Source organism: Tachypleus tridentatus, chromosome 5, assembly GCF_004210375.1.
Source record: "Tachypleus tridentatus isolate NWPU-2018 chromosome 5, ASM421037v1, whole genome shotgun sequence".
Lineage (NCBI taxonomy): Eukaryota > Metazoa > Arthropoda > Merostomata > Xiphosura > Limulidae > Tachypleus > Tachypleus tridentatus.
The window spans coordinates 43,155,180-43,177,912 of record NC_134829.1 but is presented as its reverse complement, the minus strand read 5'-3'; the positions used below and the strand labels follow the sequence as shown (position 1 = coordinate 43,177,912).

Below are 22,733 nucleotides of genomic sequence, written 5' to 3'. Positions count from 1 at the left end.
GGTGCATCTTCGCTCCGACATATTTTCCGTTTAAACCACAAAGACCTACACTAATATTGTACAAGTAAAAGAAATAAATATAGCATGAAATCTAGAGGATTGTATTGTCATTTTCCTCAAAGAATGTGATATTGAGAATCAGCTGTAATTGTCGTGTGCATAAATAACTATGACATATACACATCATGCTACAATGCTCGCCTAAATATAATTTAAAGGCCGGATAAATTTTAAAATTAAAATGGAAACTTTTATTTATTGAATTTCACAATAAATCGAGACTTACACGGAGTACTTTTCAACCCTACGTTTCACTTACAAACATAATTCATTACGTAGAAGTATTTTACTCTTAACATATTATACATGAGCTTTCTCAGAGAACGTTACCCATGATTCCGTGCTTTGGCCCACCCATGAATGATGGTCTAAGCGTAATAATACCCGACGTCTGTGAATCGAATTACGTGAAATGTGTAACTTTAGTTGACAGTTTTAGTCTCTGTAGATGAATTTGATTTACATAATTGATGTGAAGTTTGTGTTGATATTACTAAGACAGATGCGGAAAGTTTAATTAGAAAATGTACATGGGCTAAACCTTACTCGTTTGACTTAAGTGTTACGTCTTGGTAACACTGAGTAGGCTGAGACCATCGTAGTTTGTTCCCAGGGGAAGAACAGTAGTCTTTCCCTTAAGTTGTTGTTAGGCTTAACTAATGTGATGTCATGGATAATGGGTTGTTTCGGAAGTTCTAGTGCAAAAGGAGATGCTGAAGAAGATAAGCGACGAAAAGAAGCAAATAAAAGAATAGAGAAGCAAATTCAAAAAGATAAACAGATATACCGTGCAACACATAGACTTTTGTTATTAGGTTTGTACAATACCCTAGCTTGAAGATGGGTTTGATTTAATTTTTCTTATATTTTACAAACTAAGTTACAACTTTAAGTTCCTGTTGTAACATGTAGTGCTACTATTAGTTTTAACTTTTAGCAGTTGCTTACTAAATCATAAAGCACCAGTATTTTATACAAGTTATAATGAACCTGGTGTAGTATTGTGGTAGTATTACTGTGACTGTGAATGTCACAACCTGCTTTGCTTATTATTAGAATGGATGGTTTAACATGTAAAAACAAACATAGGTGCAATTCTGATTGAGAACGTATTAACAATAATCTATTTTGTGTGCAATTATAAACTAAAATAAGCATAATGAAAAATAGCCGTTGGAAAATTAACTATGTTGCAAAACGTATCTGGGTCAGGAGATATGACTTAAAGAATTTATGAAATTAAAAATCATAGCTTTCAAACATAATTAAGGTAAAAAAAGAGTGTAATGATTATTTAAAGGCTGTTTCATTCATCAGCCTAATTAAAATGAAGTAAAAAAATGCATAATGTAGATATACTGAACCAAAGTACTTAAATAATTCTACTGAGAAAAAGTCGAACTAGTGTCCATGGTTTAAAACCTTTAACTATCCTAGTAACACCTTTTTCATATTTTGTGGAAAAAAATTGCTGTTTCTTCAGGATTTAACTGAGCAAGATAAGTAATTTGTTGAACAAAATTAAAAATTGTATTCACAAAGGGAACCATATAACCTCAGATTAAAAATGGTGTATATCTAAAGATACCTTATTATTCCTGGGAATCGTACAAAATAAGTGATGTTTTAAAATGGAATAAAACAATGCTATTAAAGAAATTTAAATAAACATAATGAAGGAAAGAATAAAATAGAAGATTACTGGAGTTACAATATTTATTACATTTTCTTGTAATCGTAACTGACATTAGTATTACATGTTTACATATTAACAAATATTATATGAACAAAACTTTTTAGTTGATGTATACACTTATTGCTTCAAGAATTTAGTGAACTTTCAGATGAACAGCACTGTTTCATTGACATACGTTTTAGTAAGTATATTAAGTTATTGTTTACACAAGCAGCTACAAAATTTGTGATGATGAGAAACATGCTTGAAGTGAAAATGTGTCTCAGAATGGCTGGTATAGGGGCATTAACACTTTTACTAATAGAGCAGAGAACAATGTTTTGCTCTTCTTAGGCCATCTTCAGGTTGTTCTCTGCTTTATTAGTGAAAGTGTTAATACCCATACTAGTTGCCCTGAGGTACGACCACAAAATTATTTTTAGTCAATCAGAATTTTTGCAGGCCACAAATTATTCCATTGATACAACCTGAGAAAATCAACAAAAATAATTAGAAATTGGTAAAGCATACTCAGTAATGAAATAGGCTTTGAACTCAACCCAATATGGAGGTTGTATTTTTCAAACTGTATTTTGCACTTGACTGTCATGAGTGAACTGTGATTTGCCGAGACCATTTTTGGAACAGTTTTGCTCCATTCTTGAGAATGACAAACTTGGCCTGTAGAAAAAAATGTTTTTGTTTTGTTTTCAATTGTTTGTTAATTTTTTAATCTTTTATGTATTATTATTCAAGTGTGTTATTATTATTGTTTGTGAAACTTGTTATTTTGACATGAACTAATTTATTGTTATTTAGAAGAACTGGAAAAACACCAAGCTTTCCTTTTTCCTTGAATGGGTGAAAACCATATTAATAATTCTGAGAATATATGAACAAGAGAGAAATAATGTCATGTACCTTACATATGTAATGTTGAATGTCTTTTGTCCAGTACAAGGGCTTATCAGGCCAGCTTAGATATGAAAAATATAGCTATAATCTAAGCATTATTTATATACTGAACATATTTGAACAACAACTTTTATTCTGTGAACTACATTAAGTAAGTAATGTGTAATTATGAGTTAAATTTTAAGTCATTTTAGGAATCAGAGTAGTAATTATGATAATTTATTTATTCATCTAAACTATTTCAAATGTATTTTATAGATGACTAAATATTTGCCATTTTGGCAACATGCATCACCATAATATGCCACACTTCTGATTTCACTTTATTTTTTTTACTAAGGGTTGGTGCATTATTTTGTTATAACACAAAGGTATTGGTTGTTTTTCTCACTGCCATTACTTCCTTTCAGCCACTGTCTGTCTTGAGGACTTAAAAGACATTTTGTTTGACATTTGTTTTAAAGTACAGTTAAAGTTATGACTGAGAGTTAAATTAGGTTTATCACCCCAGTCTTAGTTAATTAGTTAGGGAGTATGTCTAATGTAATAGTGGAAGGGAGGGGGGTGAGAATTAGTGGTATGATAATTTTACTGTTTGCTGATGTAATGTTCTGTTTTTAGTAACATGGTACCATGCATGCTTTCTAGAGCTCAGTATTTGAGCTAAAATGCTGTAATTGCTAAAATGGTATATTTATGACAATACATCCTCTGTATTCAGACCTTTTTCTTTTTTTTTTTTCTAAGATTATCATTTTATGGTTACACACCCTGTTTGTTTAGATGTGTTGTTTTTGATATTGTACTTTATATTTTGTTCTGGTCATTGTAACATTCCTTGTTTTTGAAGCTGCTCGTTTTCTAAGATGCTCTGTTTTTTTGTAACATATTCCATCCTTTTAGAAAATCACTTTCAATTTTATAACTGGATAGTGTTACTAGTAGGTATGTATGTACTTGTACTTCTAAGTCTTGCTTAATATAAATTTTGCAACATTTAAATACAGTACTTGTATTTTATGTACAAACACTATTTAATGTTCATATTGCATATGTGGTTTAGGACACTTTCAGTGTATGATGAATTTGTTATGTGAAGTTTGAAAACATTTGTAACTAAAAATTTTAATCTTTAAATCTAAGTTTACTAAATTTCATAAAATGTTTTATAAATTATGAGACATTAAAAATTCTTTAGACTTTTTTATATAAATAAAAATATTTATATCTGACATTATTAGTGATTGTAAGATACACTGTGTTCAAAATATTTAATTAATTTTTAAAATTCCTGTGTGCGTGTGTGTATATACTCCAGTGACAGTAACAGTAAAACTGTTTTGTATGGTGATTGGGCTTTTTGTACTCAACCTTTTCTGTGTATAGTCTGTATACAGTAAGTAGATATATATCTGTTGCTTGTATACCTACACACGTAATTCACGAGCTTCATTTATGTCTGACCAACAATGGCCTGGCAAGGCTAGGTCGTTAGGGTGCTTGACTTGCAGTCTGAGGGATACATGTTTTAATCCCCACCTCACTAAGTTTGCTCATCCCTTTCAGCTGTGAGGGCATTATGATATGATTGTCATTTTGGCTCTTTGTTGGTAGAAGAGTAGCCCAGTTGGTGCTAAATTAGGCATAGTTAGAGCAGATAGCCATCCCTTGAGTAGTTTTTTGCGAACTTCCAAACCTGACCATTGTAACCAATAATTTAATATATGCAGATTGATAAAAAAGATAAAATATAAATATTAATGCCAAATTTGTCACAAAGCAACTTTCAATTTTGTGAGAAAAAAAACCAATAAAACAAACCCACAAAACAAATGTGTTCACTTGATTTATCTCATGAAAAGTGTTCTTGTTTTGTTAATCCAATAGAAAAAAATTCTTCTTCTTTTTACATTGTTTATGAATAAAAAACAACAACAACACAAAAACATATTAATTGAAGAATAACTTCCTGGTTATAAATGAGCACTCCAAAAATAATAGTTTGTTTTAGTTCTGTTGTATTTTCTGTGTGTGCATACTGAATAGGATATTCAGATAGTTTTAAAACAAGGGAACTGTTTCTGTGAGTAAAGTTAGAGAAGGTAATTGATAAGTACAGGTGTTTGGTATTTAAGTAAAAGGACCAGAACATAATTATATTACTTACACCTCCAACATGTTCATCATTGCAAGTCAAGCAAGAGCAGGCTAGGTTGTTTAATTACAGAACTCTATGACCTGTTGAGACTCATGTCATAAAAAAAAAAAGGCAGTGTTTGGGCTTTGCCCTATTCAAAACTCAAAGTAGAAGCACTTCCATTGAATGTTAGGGAAATTGGTAGGTTATCAGTCCATAATTAGCCAGTTTAGGGCTGATAAAATTAACATTACAGCTTGTTTATTTCATTATCAGCAAAGATTCATTTTAATAATTTAGTTTTTTTTGTGTTAACATATAATGTTTAATTTACAAACAGTTTGTATGCATATTTCATAGTGGACTAGCATCTTTTAAATTTAATTAATTAAGGCCTTTTTTTTGCTCTAGATATGCATTAAATACTGGAGCTTAAAGTTTGTTTGAAAGAGAACATACAGATGATGGATATTCATTTTCACCACATACATGTTGTATGCCACTCTCATTTCCCTTCAATTTACAGTCATGATTACCACTCATACAAAAGTCTTTTAGCCAAAAATGTTCCAGTTAAACTTATTTAAAAGCAAGTGTCACTTCCATTTCTTTTGTACTTTATACAAATACATGTGGTAATACCAATACTGCCACTCATGTTACCACAAGCAGCAGAACATAAAAACAGTGCACATAAAGTGTGGAAGTAAAATGACAACTCTGTTTTCCCTGTACTATTATTTAGGTCTGGGCTGTTATTTGGAACTTTATGGTGTTTCACTAGAGCTCAATGCTCAGTAAGCTAATATATGAAGATGATAATGTTGGTTTGATTTACAGAATCAGTTCAGTGGCAGAAGAGAGCTTTTCGGGAAGGTGTGATGTACATTTAGAAGAGTAGGGTCTAGTTTGTCTGCAAGGGTTTCTAACTCTGCTGTAAGCTTTTCGGGAAGGTGTGATGTACATTTAGAAGAGTAGGGTCTAGTTTGTCTGCAAGGGTTTCTAACTCTGCTGTAAGCTTTTCGGGAAGGTGTGATGTACATTTAGAAGAGTAGGGTCTAGTTTGTCTGCAAGGGTTTCTAACTCTGCTGTAAGCTTTTCGGGAAGGTGTGATGTACATTTAGAAGAGTAGGGTCTAGTTTGTCTGCAAGGGTTTCTAACTCTGCTGTAAGCTTTTGGAAGGTGTGATGTACATTTAGAAGAGTAGGGTCTAGTTTGTCTGCAAGGGTTTCTAACTCTGCTGTAAGCTTTTCGGGAAGGTGTGATGTACATTTAGAAGAGTAGGGTCTAGTTTGTCTGCAAGGGTTTCTAACTCTGCTGTAAGCTTTTCGGGAAGGTGTGATGAACATTTAGAAGAGTAGGGTCTAGTTTGTCTGCAAGGGTTTCTAACTCTGCTGTAAGAAAAGGTTTAAAGTAGGGCTAAACAGTAGTGAGGGCTATGGTAAACTTAATTAAAAAGTGTAGTGAAGGAAGAAAGTATAGAAGTGGTTTTAAGGGTAGGTTTAATTGGTGCTGTTGTAATTATAGAAGAATTAGAAATAAAATAGATGATTTTAAAGTACTGTTCACAATGGAGGATTTTGGGAATAAGTGAGGGTAAAAGAAGACAATTTTAATGCCAGAAATTTCTTTGGAACAGAATATTGCTGTTTTGTAAAGATGAGGTATGAAAAGATGGAGAAGGAATATGGTTTTATATATCAAATATGTGTTGTATCCTCTTGTAGTGGAACATTTTAAAGATAAAAGCAAGAAAGATTAATCTGTTTTTGTTTCTTTTAGAAGATATAGGGATAGCTTTTAGGGTTTTTAGGGTTAATTTGTTTCATACAGCAGATGAAAATAATGAAAACTCTACTGTGAGGTAAAGATTTCAGCTGTTAACTCTCTCAGCATGGATTTGGTTACTGGGACTGACTTTGTAGCTATTTTGAGTTTGTTATAATTTCTGTTCTATAACTTTTAAATTAGTAGGTATATCTTCGTGAAATTTAGCAGATTTTCAGTAAACATTAGAAGGCTTTTGTTTGCAAAATATCAAGCTTTTTATTATGATGTAATTGCTTTGAACTAATGAGTTTTTCATGCTTTTTCTCTTAACATGCTAAGTATCAACCATGCAAAGTAATTTTGATTTCAATATAAAAAATACTTTTATGCATCAGACAATCTTCAAATTTTTTACATTCAAAATCTTTATAATCTCCAGGCAATTATGAATTGTTTTTTAAAAAAACATTATATTTTGTTATTTTTAGTAACTGACCTCTACAAAGTGACCTGTCTTTGCTATATTTTAGTGCAGTGGTTCCCAACCAGGGGTGCAAAATAATGTTTGTTTTGCCAATCTTCACCTTTATTCTTAAATAAATAATTACTGTGAGGGGTGCAAAAACATACTAAAATTTTTTAGGGGTGCAGGACATTAAAAGGGTTGGCAACCACTGTTTTAGTGGACTAATATTTTGTAAAATACAATCACATTTCAGTTTTAATGCACTATATATGTATATACATTATTACTATTTACAAATAATGTCTTAAATTTCATTTATTTTTCTTAAAACAAACATTTTATAAAGAATTATAGAAAATAATCTCTCTTATTTATGAACTTTGAACTCATTTGCTACTTTTCAAATTTTGCATGTGGAGAATGTGAAACAAAATAATTTTTTTAGGTTATATATACACACACACACATTTTGAAATCAAAAATCATAAACTTCTGTGTCAGTATGATAGAATTAAATTTTAATTTATCAAGTTTAGTAACGCAGCTGTATTTGGGTTTGAAAAATATAAAATTTCAAGCTCACTAGAGATTTGCTTTATCACTTTGGAATCTGTAATGAAAAGAGCTTGTTTTCCATGTAAATACTTTGTTAGGACTCGGAGGACTGTGTCTGGTACATTATGTGTTTTCGATTGGTTATTCACATGTTTTTGACAGAAGTAGGTGTACACAAGCAAGTGTTTTCAAAAATGTAAATAGGTGGGCAGGGGCACTGTGTTTGATTTAATATATGTAACAATATATCAGTAAATAGAAAAGAGGTTCTTGTTTTATATTTTAGCTTTTCAGTATTGGTAATTTGAGTGTCTAATTTGTGAGAACCTATACAGTTTGTGTTCACACTTCACAAGCATCTAATTTGAGTTAATCAACCAAAAACATACCATGTGATACACACAGATATTTTGGTGTGTGTTGTTTTTTTTTCAGTATTTTCCTTTAAGAAATTAAATAATGTATAATAGTAAAATTTGAATTATGATTTACAATTAAAAAATAAATTTATTGGCCTAAATTTGTAAAATAGTAGTTCAATAAAATTCTGAATGTGAGTCAACAAACGAGACAGCATGGCTTTTGACTTGTGACCTGTGTGGATAGGGTTAATGAGGTTGTAATTATGGGTGACTTAAATTTTCAGTTATATGTTAGTATTAAACCATGAAAGAAGGTTTTTCACTGTTTGTTCAGGGAATATACTAAGAATAAAGCTGTTTTACATTTTATTGTTATGATTTAGAAATGGATATGGAGGATGCAGGGACGTCAGTGATTGTTGATCTGTCAGTTTGATGTTTTACTACATATTGAAATTAGGAGTAATGAGGCTTTGGTTACAACTTTAAAAAAATCTTATAAAAATTATCAGTTGCAAATTTGGAAACTGAATTTATTGAAGAAACTGATCAAATGTGGAAAAAAAATAAATTTTCCAAAATTTATTATAAACACGTTCCTTTAAAAAAAGAGAGAAAGGGATGACTCCAAGTAAAGAAAACAGAATTGTTCACAAAGAGTGTAAGGGTTAAAATTAAATAAAAGTAACTATGATGGGAGACTTAGAGTGCTATAAAAGATGAGAGTTGGTCACACAGGAAACTACAAAATCAAGCAAAATATATGTAGAAAGTTTTGACAGTAAAATATACAGCAAGGATTTATTTAAATGCTTTGAGGGTAAGCAGAATACTAGAATGTGAGTAGTGCCTTTGAGGGATGGTAAAGGAAGTCTGTTATCTGATGGTTAGAAGATGGCTAGGTAATTAATTTTACTTGTTTTTATGAATGAGAAAAGCTATTATATGAGTTGGAGTAATTATTTACTAATAATACATTTTCTCTAAAGGGGTTCATCATCATCAGGTTTCATGTGACAGTTTTTTGCTCTAAACTGTCAACTTTAGGTATTCTTTCCACTCCTGTTTGAATTTTTGAGTTACACAAGTTACAAACTTAAAGTAATTGATAAGAAATAATCTAATTTTATAACCCCCAGTCATCTTAATTTACATAGATTGAAACCAGAAGGTCAAATCTACATGCTGTGCTCTCCTTCCATATACTGTTTCAAAAAATTTCAGTAATTTCCTCTAATATTTGTTAACATATTATTTTTAACTAATAAAAAAATATTGTAATTTACTGAATTATGTGGTAGGATAGTTCATTCTTAAGCAGCTTTAGAATTATTTTTTCAACAAATTAAAAATTGATGATGCCAAATTCACCTTCACTAACTAAGGAAAATAATTTAAGGTACTTATAGTTTAAATAGAAAGACAATTAAATCATCATAGATATAGGATGTTATATTTTTTTGTGTTTATTATTATTTTTTATTCCTAACTGAATATTTGAAATGGATAAAACAAATCTATTAAAGTACTAACAATAACCATACCAAAAATTAGGGTTAACGTTTATTAAGACCCACTGCAAAAAGTATAAGACTTAAAAAGTACAAGTACTAAACTTCTTGTTTTCTTTTTAAATTATTACATTAAAAGTAATTAAAATGCAATATTTAGGAATTTATTTGAATAAATAAGGAAACGTAAATGGAAAAAGTTAAAAATATTTCTCAGCAAAGTATGTACTTGCATGCTGTGTGTGTGTTACATGATTCCATACTTGGCTGTACTGTAATTTGAGCTGTTTGCTGTCTGGGTGTTTATAGCTATGCTATGCATGTTTAATAGTTAGACATTTCAAAGAGCAATAAAACTATATATTTAAATAGAAATGGATATAATGAGTATTGGGCTATGTAGGATAAATAATTGATTTTCTGTTGCAATCTGCACTCATTCTATCAATAAGAAAATGTAATTGAGATTTATTTCATATTTATTTGTGGTGTTTACAAGATTGGTAAAAGGGACTGAGCCCTTATAGTGTTGAGGCACAGAAAGTAACATATGAAACATAGTTTTCTTGATGATAAAAAATTTTTGATATTCATTCAGTACATCCTAGAGGTTATGAAATTGAAATTTGAAAAGTGTAAGAAAAAACAATGCATTTTTAATCTTAACAAAAAATTATCTTGCACTTAGACTATTCAGAATCAGACTGACTTCATAAATTTACAGATAAATCTTTAGCAAAATTACTTAGTTAAAAATGTATATTTTTGTATGTTCTCTGAAAGATATACTATATACATTAAGTTATTTAATATGCAGTTTCATTGTAACATTATAGTTGAAAGCAATGGTGTAATCAGGTTTTCCACTTGGAGGAGGCAGAAAAGTTTAAGGGGGTAATAAATTAAAAAACTAAAATTAATCTAAATTTTTAATAAAATGATTATTAAAACAAATGTATTCATAGACTTCTTTTCTTAAATGATACAAAATTAATATATATAAAAGCATAAAAATAATAATGTGATTAGTATGTTTACGTTTAAGATATTTACCCGAGGGTTTTGAAGGAGGTTGAAGTTTGGATACGTGAGACTTGCTATTGATTTCTGATTTTTGCAAGACCTTGAATAGTGGGCAGGTGGAAGAAGATATGAAGCTTGGTAATGTTACTCTTGAAGGGAGATGATAAAATCTTAGTTATTATAGACCTGTTAGTCTTATGTCATTAGTGAAAAAAGTATTCAGAAGTGATAAAAAATATTTTATAAAATTATCTACCAGAGTTTCAGATTTTGTTGTAAAGTCAACATAGCTTGAGTAGAGGAAAATCCTGAGTTACTAATCTTTTGACATTGTTTGAAGAAGTTACTGCTTACTTAAATTAGGGTAAGGGTGTGTGGATTTTGTGTATCTGGAGTTTCAGAAAACATTTTATAGGGTGCCTCATAAAAAAACTGAATAGAAGAAAACAGAAGGTTGTCATAAAAGGCATTCAGTCAAACTGAATTAATGTCACAATGGATTACTCAGCGGTCACTGGTGGGATCATTTCTCTTTGACTTATGCCAATTGCAAATATGAAGAAGTCAGTAAATTATTACATTTGGTGATGGAATTAAGATCTTTGATGTTGCTGGCTGAAAGGGTGATGATGATGTTTTTGAAAAACGATTTAGATCATTAAATTAGTTGGATATATAAGTGACAGTTAATTTTTATTGTAATAAATACAAGGTGATACATGTGATTTATCATAAGTTCAATTATACTTCTGATGGAAATAACCTTAATTGCTTATTCGTCAGTCTCTTAAGCCATGCATCCAAGGTGCTGTTGTTAGTGACAGGAAAAATAGAATTTTAGGTTATGTCTACAGAAATATTAAACATACAAGCATAACAAGAGGTTATCAGTTTATTGTATAGGTCACTGGTAAGATGAAATATTGTGCTCATTTTTGCACTCCTTACGTTACCAAAGACATTGAATTGTTGGAAGGGGTTCAGGTGAGAACTATTAAGATAATACCTGGGATATAAAAGGGCAGATTAAAATCTCTGAAATTGTTTTCTCTTGAAAAAAGGAGTTATAGGGGATCAGATTGGGATATTTAAAACTGTCAATAGAATTTATTGTATTAATGCACAATTTGTATTTGTACTTAATCCTTCAACAATGGGCTTGGTATAAAATACATAAGCTAATCTACACGGTTGCATTATAACTTTTGAAACAATATGTTTATCTTCACAAAATTTGCTAGACTTTTGGTAAAGATTAAAAGTTTTTTTGTACACAAGAAAACCGTTTTTTTTAATGAAATATTTCGACTAAAGACTTGTGAAAATATCGAGTCTATTTTGTTACTTGTCTGAGTGCAAAGTGATTTCATGTTATGATTAAAAAAACTATTCTTCATTCCAAAAATTTCAAATATTATTTGTATAATCTCTGAAATCTCCTAAATACATTTCAAATGTTTTTTTTTTTTCTATATCCTGTGTGGGATCTGTCAACTGACCAACCTCATAACTAACATAAAAAATTAGGAAATAAATGTAAATTGTGTCTTTTTTGCTTGCTAGAATGACTGCATATTATAACGTGAAAATACAAATGTTTATTATGAGTAGCTTAAGTCTTAAAGCTATATATTTATATATATATTTACTATTTTATATTATATTAACTTCTAGTGATGTCAAGCTAACGTTACGTAACTTGCATTGACCTGGTGCTCGTGCACCAATTTTCCAGTATCCAATAATATAAAACTGACCTTTAGTCTTCACAAAGTGATTCTATCTTGGCTGTGTTTTATTAACTAGTATTTTGTAATATACAGTCACATTTCAAATATTATACATTGTGTATATAGATTATTACTATTTAGAAATAAGTTACGAAACCCATTTTGCTTGAAATATAGAACAGTAAATAAACAAAGCAAACAATTATTTCTTTTAGCTATGACCTTTGTACTCAGTTGCTGTTTGACATTTGTTGCTAAGCCTTTTAAATTTTTGCATGTGGAAAATATCAAACAAAATATTTTTAGGTTTTATGTATACAGTTGAATAAGAAGAAAAATTATAAATAACTGTACTGATACCATAGAAATTCATTGTAATGTATTAAGCTTAGTAACTAAGCTGTATTTAGGTGTAAAAAAGATATGAAACTTTGAGCAGACTAAAGACATGACCTACCTTCTTGAAATCGTAGTTCAAAAGAATGTGGTATTCTTTTCACAGAGAAAACAACTCTGGGGACATAATAGCTGTTGATTGGTTATTGACATGTCCTATATAGAAGTAAGTCTATATAAGGGCCTGTTCCAAAATTGGAAAGAGGTGAATGAGGTCACTGTGTTTGATTCAGTACATAAGCCATATCTTAGCAAAGTAAAAAGATATAAGGTTCTTATTTTATATTCTAGCTTTTTAAAATAAGTAATTTATGATCCTAATTTGCATGAAACTATAGACTTTTGGTATCTTGACATTACAAACATCTGCTTTTAAACATTGCTGCATTCAACATACCAGGTTACTCACTTTTAAATCAAGAAATTAACTCATGTATAATATTAAAGTTTGAATTATAATTACATTGTGATTCCAAACTTATTGACATAAATTCATAAAATATTGGTTCAATAGAATTTTCAATGCAAATCAACAAACGTGATGACATGGCCTTTGGCTTGTTATCCATTGCAAAAGAGCTAATTGATAGGACATCATAGATAGACTGCTAGATTCCTTGTGCTGACATTTTATGTTACTACTTCTTAGTGCTGTTATTTTTATTTTATTTGTGACTGACAATCCAACATAACATATAGACTATATTTCAGTGCAAGTTATATTTTTATGCAGTTCACCATGACTTGAATGTTCTTAAGAAAGTAATACAGTATTTGAGAATACCTTAATGTATTATGGAAATAATTTAAATATGTATACAGAGTAAGAATCTCAAGAACAGTAGTATATCTTCACTCTTGTAGTATAAGTATACTCTGAGAATACCAAAAGTGTATGATGGTTTTAATTTTGATGAGGTGATCACCACAAGTTTCTTTTTCATTGAGTGTTCAAATTGAATATTATATAATAATTTTTACAATATGAGCTTGTGGTTTGTAGCCTCAAAACTTTTGATACTAAACTATGAGTTTAATGGCTACCAATGGAAAATTATTTCAAAAGACTTATTATAGCTGAGTTCCAGAATATTAGGCATGACTTTTCTACTAAAGTGTGGTGTTATAGTACCTGTACCTATTTGAATATAGTAGAATATAGACATTTTCTGTGTGTATAATGTGTCGAAGAGTATATCATACACCTAGATATGTGCTGTGTGAACTATGTTGGTGATAAGAAGGGGATACAACAAGGCCTAACTATATGTGAAATTTCAACAAGATATGTCATAAATTATTATAGTGCATTGGAGACTTGGCTGTGTACTATATGATTTCATGAAAGTTGTCTTATCATTATTACATCTATTATATTAACTAACATTACTGAATTTGGTATACTTAAATTATCTTGCTTTTGTTTTATAAAAAAAAATGTTATTTTTTAAATAGGAAAATGGTGTTCTATAGATTTAAACATTTATTCAAATGCATTGATATAAATTTCTGTACTCTCAAATAACAATGCTAAATTTTATTATCTCTCAAGTGATCAAAACATTGTACCTGTTATAAAAACAAATCTTCCTCACTCTAAAATCTGTAAATTGAAGTAAAATAATGCACAATCAGTGAGAAAACTCATAATAAGACTATTAAACAATAGAATAGTTTATTTTGATTGAGTTTGTGTCCTGTGGAAAGAATTTATTTTTTATTATCACAACTAGAAAACTTTGTAAACTGAGTAAAATGTACAATGCCTGTTTGGCTTTTTATTTGTTTTTTATAGTGATATACCTCTACTTAAAACACCAGATTTACAGAGATTATAGTAATATATTAATATCAGTCTTTGCATGGAAGGTGTCAGCTTGTAAAAATGTTTATTGTAATCAACAAATGTTTTGTGCAACTTATGTTCAGTTGACCATCTTGGTACAAACAGTTTTTCTTGATCAGACTTACTTGACCTCTGTTATGCTAAATTTTCCTCTGGATTAATCTCGATAAAGTTTAAAGTATTAGGGAAATTATTGTTAACTAAAGTTACTTAGAACTATGCACAGTAATTTAGCTCTTTAAACATGAGTGGAAGCTAACAGCATCCATCCAAAAATTCTGTTTTTACCCATTGGATGGTCCCAGCATCTGATAATATTTGTCTTTTGATGAAAACTAATCCAAACCATGTTAGTATCCACCTTTTATAGACAGCTCATAAATTTTGTAATGTATGATGTTAATTATTAAAATATATTGAAAATAATTCCAGCCGAACATGCAAAAAATTGTGAGTTTAAAATAGTTAAAAATTGTCTTTGCTTTTAAATACTAACATTGAATACTCTTAACTCTTTTCACTTAAACTTTCATTGACTTTTGATAGAGATATTTTGTAGAATTGTAATACAGTAGTTATTTGTGAATGAAAAGGCTGAATGATTTCACACACACACACACTAAAAAAATGACAAACCTTTATTTAATTTCATAATTCTTACTTTAAAAAAAACAAGCATGTAACTTGATTTTGATTGATAATTCTTTTCAGTAGTAGGGCCTGAGTGAAGTAGCCAGTTTGCTTTGTTTATTTACTCCAGACAAATCAGTATAATGTACAGAATTAATTAAAATATGATTGACAGATTCTACACCAATATAATTACCATAAAATAAGACTTACAAATGCCAGAAGTGTATATTTCCTGCTTCCACTTACCCCACCTGTTTGTTTGAGAATTACTTTCTCTTAAAACCACAGATATGTTGACAGTACAAAACTATTTTCATAAGTTTTACTTGGAAAATGTGTGTAGAATAAGTAGTTGCCAACTGTCTCTCTTGTTGTTGTTTTTTAAATGTGAGCACTTGTAACAGGTGCCTTGTAGAGTTCTGTAATAGCCTGTTTACATGTGCTGCTTAGTTCGTTTCTGAAAACAACTGGTCATCATGTTCTTTTAGAGAAATGTTTGAATACTTAAGCATTACAGATGATTTGTCACTTGGCTTGAAGTGTGACATGGATTCTGCATCTACAGTACTGATGTCACATCCATACTGTTTATTTTATGAGTACTGGAAGCTTCTAGTGTTCTACAGCATCATTAACTTGAATCCTCCTGTGGTATTTCTTTTATGTAGCTTAAAATTGCTTGAACATTTCTTACAAGTATTTTGTAACAACAAATTAGATATTCTTGTTATTTGTGGTAATGTTTTTTTTTTTTTCTTTATTAGGTGCTGGAGAGTCTGGGAAAAGTACAGTGGTGAAACAGATGAGAATTCTTCATGTCAATGGCTTTTCTGAAGAGTGAGTGATACTAGAAATATAAATGTTTTAAACAGAGTAGAAGAAAAAACTTGTATTTATTTAGTTTTAAGTAGGTTTAAAGTTTAGGCTTTTATTTTAAAAAAATCTTCAAATTAGACAGGAAAATGGTGAGTCATGTATGCTGCAATTGAGATTTGTTTTGTACTTCTGTTGTCTGTTGTGGTAATTTTTCATATATATTTACAATATCTTTATTGTTATGTGTTCTAATTTTCACTTATATGATGTTTTTAATCAGTTAGATATGCCTTCTAACCTAATAAGACTTCTAGAAATCAGAGGCCTTTATTCTTATAGAATTTTATTGTTTATCCAATTTCACTTGTAGACTGTGATAGAAGTAAAAATAATGAACTGTTGTAATTATCTGTAAACCAGTTTTTAAGAGAAATTGAGAGATTATGGTTGTACACATTTCTTTACAAAAATTGTATACTCAGGTAGGATTGTAGTTGCCTACTTTTACATTAAATGCTGTACCAAAGCTATTTAGACATGTAATGACTTAGTGGGTTCCTAATGATTTTCATCTCCATACAGTGTAGCAACATTGATGGTATGAATTAAACCTGGATGATTAGTATAATTTGTTAATTCACTAACCAAATCCGTTATTCTCACATGAGAACTGGATGGTTTTAATAATCAGAAACATTAATCTCAATTAGTTGATTAATTATAATTGTGATTATTATTTTATGTAATGCTAATAAGTAATTCATTGAGTTAATTGCCCATCTCTGGTCTTTATAATTCACAAAACATTCTTCACCAAGTGTCTGAAATGTTTCTGATGTTTCTTAACTGGGTCAGTTGATGAGAAATGAAAGGCTGAGGTCTGACCTGTTAAATTAGCATGTCAAAAGATTGTGTGGAGCTAGGACTTGTTTTAAAACATGATTTTTTTTAACCATTCTTGAGTACCACATGTATGTGGGCATGATGATTGTGGAATGATGTATTGGTGTAGAAACCCAAAACAATGTTGTTTTACCCTTAAAATGGGTGCTTTTGAAAACACTTTATGAATGGTCATTTAGGCACTTCAAGTACAAATCTGACACCTAAGCACAATCATGATAAATTTGTCTGTCTCCATTTCCATATTTGGCCTTTACTCTGAAATTAACTAAGTAGTTTCCTTTGTTCCTAAAAGTTTGTGATTTGTTATTATTTATACAAAGCAAAAGGGTGTCTGGAAGTTATAGGAAGACTATATATGACTTGTAATCTAAATCAGTGATGCTCATGTAGGTCATACAATACAGACCTCACAGTTAGTAGCCATTCACGTGTGACTATAGAGAATGCAGAGATGATATATGGATTTTCTTCTGTAATTTCTGAAAAGTGTTCCTTTGTCACATACTACAATAATTTTAGCCACCCTAGTCAATTTTTAGATACAATACTGTCAAGTTCTCATTACCTTTGAATAGCCTTGTGCACAACAGATTACGCATGAAACCAACTATTGATTTTCAGTACACCTAGAAACTTATAATTTTTTTGTATTTTTGCATCTTGCACATATACTTACCACTTATATTAAGCCCATATACTCTTTCTTCACTCTCAGCAAAGGATTGGTTTGTGGGACTGAGCTCATAACTAATTTCTTCTTGTTATAGTTTTCATGCTATAACTTTTAAATTAACAAGTGTATGTTCACAAAATTGAAAGTTTGTCAATAATATTACAGGGCTTTCATACATAATTTTGTTTATTATGTTTTAAGAATTTTTATGTAGCATTTTTTCTCCTGTCTTTTTTTCTTTTCAAATGTTAACTATCCAATATGTAAAATAATTTTGATCTTTAGATTAAAAATACTGTAATGTACCAGAAAATGTTTGAATTTCACATGCAAAATCTTTATCAGCTCCAGATAAATTTTAAAGAAACACTTGTGTATATAAATTCATAAAAGTAGTGGTTTAATAATATTTTGAATGCGAGTCGACAAAAATAGTTACATTGCCTTTGACCTGTGTGGATAGGGTTGACATTGATTTTCCTTGCTACGTGCGTTTTGTTGGTCATGTAATTTGTTTAAATAACACAACAAAAAATATTTTCTGTAACTGATGGAAAATTCACCTTGTAAGCTTCAAGTACGAAGCATAAATATTATATACTCTAGAGTATGTCAAAAAAACCAAAACTTCAGTAAAGGTTTCATTTTAGTATACAGAATTTTCAACCAACCCTCTAGTTTGACAGAAATCATTAAATTCTTTCTCTGAACTTCTGTATATTTGCCTCCACTTCTGTTGACAGCAATTCATTTTGTTTTGATCATTGATATGCTAGAAGAATAGAACTGCCTTAACTCATGCATAGTTTGTCATTTCCAAATCTTGAATGTTTGTTTTCTCATCCTGTTATTTTCAGAATAGAATACAAAGGAATCAGAGGCCTTTTATTCTGTTGATCGTCAGGGTGTTTTTGTAGCCTTCATTGTCTCATATTTTTTCTTTAAGGAAAAGTAGATTGAAAGAACTTAACCTATCCTTTTAAGATAACCATAACCATTTCATCTCCTGTAGTCATTCTCTGAACTCTTTCTACTAAGTGAGTAATTTTTTTTTAAAATAGGACAAAACTGTACATGGTATTGCAAGTGAGATAATTGGTTCTTTTTGTTTTCCTTAATCATCAGTATGTCTGTAGATACACTCTATAATTCTATATTGTCTTTACTGGTAGAACAAAGCATTGATTTAAAGTCTTGAGTTGGTTTCTATCTATATATTAAATCTTTCTAGTCTAGGGGGTATATTATTGTCATCTCTTGATTGTTTTTCTTTCTCACAGTAAAATAATTAATAACAATGCATGAAATTTAGTAAGACTTAAATATTTGGTAGTATTTAGCTTCAGTTTAAAAAACAAATGTAATTAATGTTTACAATGAGGCTGTGGTGATCAGAAATCAGTCATTGTTATGGACAACATCCTATAAGATCACTTAAGTTTGATTATTAATTAGTAATTTTTTTGTTTAATAAGCAGATAACTAGTATTTAGTTGTTAAAAATTTACTAATTAAGAACTAGACTTAGAAGATAATATAGGTTACTAACCAGGACAGTGATTCATATAACTGGTGTACTTTTTTATGTCGTGAAATTTTCAAAATTTTAAGAGACATTATTTTGAGAATAAAGGCTACAAAACAACTTATTTTTTTCTGTTAAAGTTTTTGTTTTTTTAAACCAGAAAGTTACATATTATGTAGACAGTATATGCTTGATTGGTAGATATTCTGTAACATCTCTCTTTTGATGCTCAGTTTTTACAACTCCAGTGTCCCTCTCTTCTGGCTACAAATCATAAAAATATGTGGAAAAATGATAAAGATATATCAGTGTCTTACAATCTGGCATATCACATTAGTAACAAGTCAGGTCAGGGAACAGTACTTTTGCTAACAATGTTCATGGTCAAGATAGTATTGTATCTAATAAATATAGTTTCTTTTCAGTAAATAAAGAGTCATTTTAATTACATACTTCTTTGATTGTGAATATCTTAACAGTAGTATTTAATTCAGCTTTGAGTAACATTAATTATCTGAATATTTCGTTGTCACCACTTACCATACTCTATAAATCCAAGTTTTTTTGTTGGTTGGGGATCAGTTTTGAGCCAGAATGCTTTGGAATGGATTTCTATAGACACCATATTCTATATTCCACATCTTGAAATACCAATATTTTTTATTTCTTTGTATTTTAAGTTACTGGGATATAATTTGCAAAAAAAATATTACACATAATGCAAGTTATCAGAGAAGAGATTCTACATATAATGTGAGAATGTAAACAATTATTCTGTCTTGTAACTCATTGAATTGGACATTTTCTTTTTGTGTATATTTTGAAGGATTCCATAAGATACTGATTTCACCATATTAAAGCTCAATAGTAATATACACTGATAATTAATCATTTCTGGACTGTGATGTTGTCATTGATGACCCTTCATTTTTTTTTTTCTCATATTATAAATACCTGGCCATATTTAGATAGGTTTTGTTAAGGATAAGAGTCAGAAAGCATGTTATTACATTTGTAGACTTATATTCAAAATTGTTTGAACTATTTTTTTATGAATGTATCTCAGTAAATTTGGCATCAAAGTGTAGATTATAATTCAAACTTTAGTATTTCACATTATTTAATTTTTAATTTAACAGCAAATATTAAAAAACAAATCCCTAAATATAATTTTTGTCTATCATGTGATATATTTGCATGAGCAAAACATTAAAATAAAATATCAGCTATTTTGTGCAAGAAAGCCTTGTAATGTTTATTGATTTGTTTACTAACTTAAAAAGTTGCAGTATAACTGCTTTATGGTTACTTTGAGGAAACAGCTGGGTGTAATCCACTCACCTGTAATAGAAGGGTTAACTGAATAGTGTGTAAAAAGTAAATCCAAAGTACACTAAATTACTGAATATTATGTCTCCTTGAGTTGGTCTTTGTTATGAAACTTCCAAAATTTTGTTTGAGACACTTTTCAAAAAACTATTAACAATATAGCTAGCAGTTTGTCATGGAACATTTTGTTATTGTTGATTTTATATAGTGTGTGTGTGTGTGTGTGTGTGTGTGTAAGTATTTCACGATCTCAACTTGACTGACCTCATGCCTTGTTACAGATTAAATTTTTCTTAGCATTTAAACAACTATAGTTTAAAACAAAAATATTTTCAGGAATGTAAAGAAATTATAAAATATTTTACCAGGTCAGTGGTATGTTTTTAACTCACTAAAGTATCTTGTTCTGTGTGAGAACTCTATCTAATCTGTTTAACACAAAACAATGAATTACTTCTCATCCTAGTGTATTCACTGTATATTGACACAAAGAACTTATAACCTGATGTATCCAATGGCATTTATTTAAACTTTGCCTGTTGCTATTTTAAACTGAGAATCATCATTAGTTGTTCAGACCACATGCTGAGACATTAAAAAAAGTGTACAAAACAGAGGCTGTTTGAATAAAATTAAAATGCACAAAAATGACATGAGAAACAAATGTAATTATATTATCAAGGGGTGATAGGTTGTTAAAAAGTATGCTTTGGGATGGGCAGAAAAAAATTTAAAAAAAATCAATAAGTGTGCTATTTATAGACTCGACTCCTCTGAGGTAAGGAGAAATGTAAGCTGGAACATTTTTTCTTTGTGAATTACACTACATGCTTGCTAAAAATTGACAAAATAACAATTGTGAAATATTGTAAATATTATAAAAATTGTAAATACAAGGTTATAATTACTTGTACTTGAATTTTAAATTTTAATGTGTAGGTGTGCATTCAACATGTGAAAAGGTACTTACTTGTAGTGATAGAGATAAATGGTGTTGATGCTTGGTGAATGATGTTATGACTTTACATAGAGAAACATTGTTTTTTTATTAAACTAATTAAAATATCATATCCATATTTGTTGTATCCATATTTGCTTAGAGAAAAATCAGGATTTGGTGAATGTGAACATGAACATAGTTAAGCTGTTACGTTTATACAAATAGCTATTTTGATTGGTTAGCAGTAATACCTGTTTTCAGATATCAGCATACATGACTGAATTATTATTTAGTACTACATTTAACAAAGTAATTAGTTTTTAACCTTTGATGTTGTAATTCTTTTAATCAAAGTTCTTAAAAGTATGTTGTCTATAATCTTTTAGTAGGGTGTGCAAGTTTGTTTTACATAAAATTCAGATGTGTTAAAAAAGTATTTGTTTTCGGGGTATGTCTGTCACTTGATGACCTCAGTCTGACCTGGACACTGAGGTGATACTCTTTTGAAGATTAAAAATAAGTTTTTGCATTATACAGTTTGCTTATTGCATATCTACAGTGTTTTTCTAGTATTTCTGTATATTGTATTTGATATTTGCTCTCCATTACCATGAAATTAATATGAATAGGTATGGTATGGTTTTGACACATTTTTCCTAAAAGCAGTCAATTTTTGGTGTCATCAGTCTACCTATTAACACTAAGCAATGTTGAAATGTCATTCTGACACATGCCATATGTGTTCTCCATTACCATAAAATGTATCTGAGTCAGCAGTGTAAGGTTTTTTACATACCTTCCCAAAAATAATTAGTTTTGATGTCATCATACTATCTACTAATCCCAAGCAATGCTGAAATATCATTCTGATACATGCCATTCTATCTTTATCAAGACATGTGTTGTGTTGTGAGGAGTGATAGTTAATTATTTCAGATAGTGTTTATCCAAACTATCACATATTTTTGGTGAATGTGCTTTACAGGACTCTTAATTCACAAACTAAATTTTAAGGCTTTCCATTGAGAAATATCTAAGACATCTCCAATTTTGATTGAATTTGTTCCTCTTTTTATCTTCACACCAAAAGTACAGAAACTTTATTTGATAGAAAAACATACTTTTATGGATTTTTTTCAAGTTTGGTACACAAATGGACCTTTTCAATATACAATGTGGAGTTTCATTTGGTGTAATTATAATTTACAGGTGCAAATTTATTCAACAAAAGCTGCCCAGATTGTACAAAAGTTTTTGCACATACCTATGCAAAAAGTCATGTGAGCTATCAGTCTGGTATTTTTACTACAGCTTCACCTAAGAGTAAAAAATATACTTTTTTAATTCTTTGTCATTTAGGTTAAAGACAGGTGATTTAGAGCAGTAAAACTATAAGGTGAAAGGATATGTAGATGCATAAGTGTTTATTTGATCAAGCAAGTCAGATTAGCAGTTTCTAGTTCAA

At 29.8% G+C, this 22,733-nt stretch overlaps 1 protein-coding gene across 2 annotated transcripts in view; it reads left to right on the top strand.

Annotated features, from left to right (window-relative positions):
* The first annotated feature begins 383 nt into the window (after window positions 1-383).
* LOC143251024 (guanine nucleotide-binding protein G(s) subunit alpha-like) overlaps window positions 384-22,733 on the top strand; it is a 64,607-nt gene continuing 42,257 nt past the window's right edge. The window contains exons 1-2 of one of the 2 annotated variants that reach the window (XM_076502302.1): window positions 384-875; window positions 15,844-15,916. In XM_076502302.1, coding sequence (XP_076358417.1) covers window positions 725-875; window positions 15,844-15,916 — 224 coding nt within the window. In that variant the 5' untranslated portion in view covers window positions 384-724. Of the gene's footprint in view, window positions 876-15,685; window positions 15,731-15,843; window positions 15,917-22,733 lie in introns of those variants that run through there. The other variant, XM_076502303.1, reaches the window with a different exon arrangement.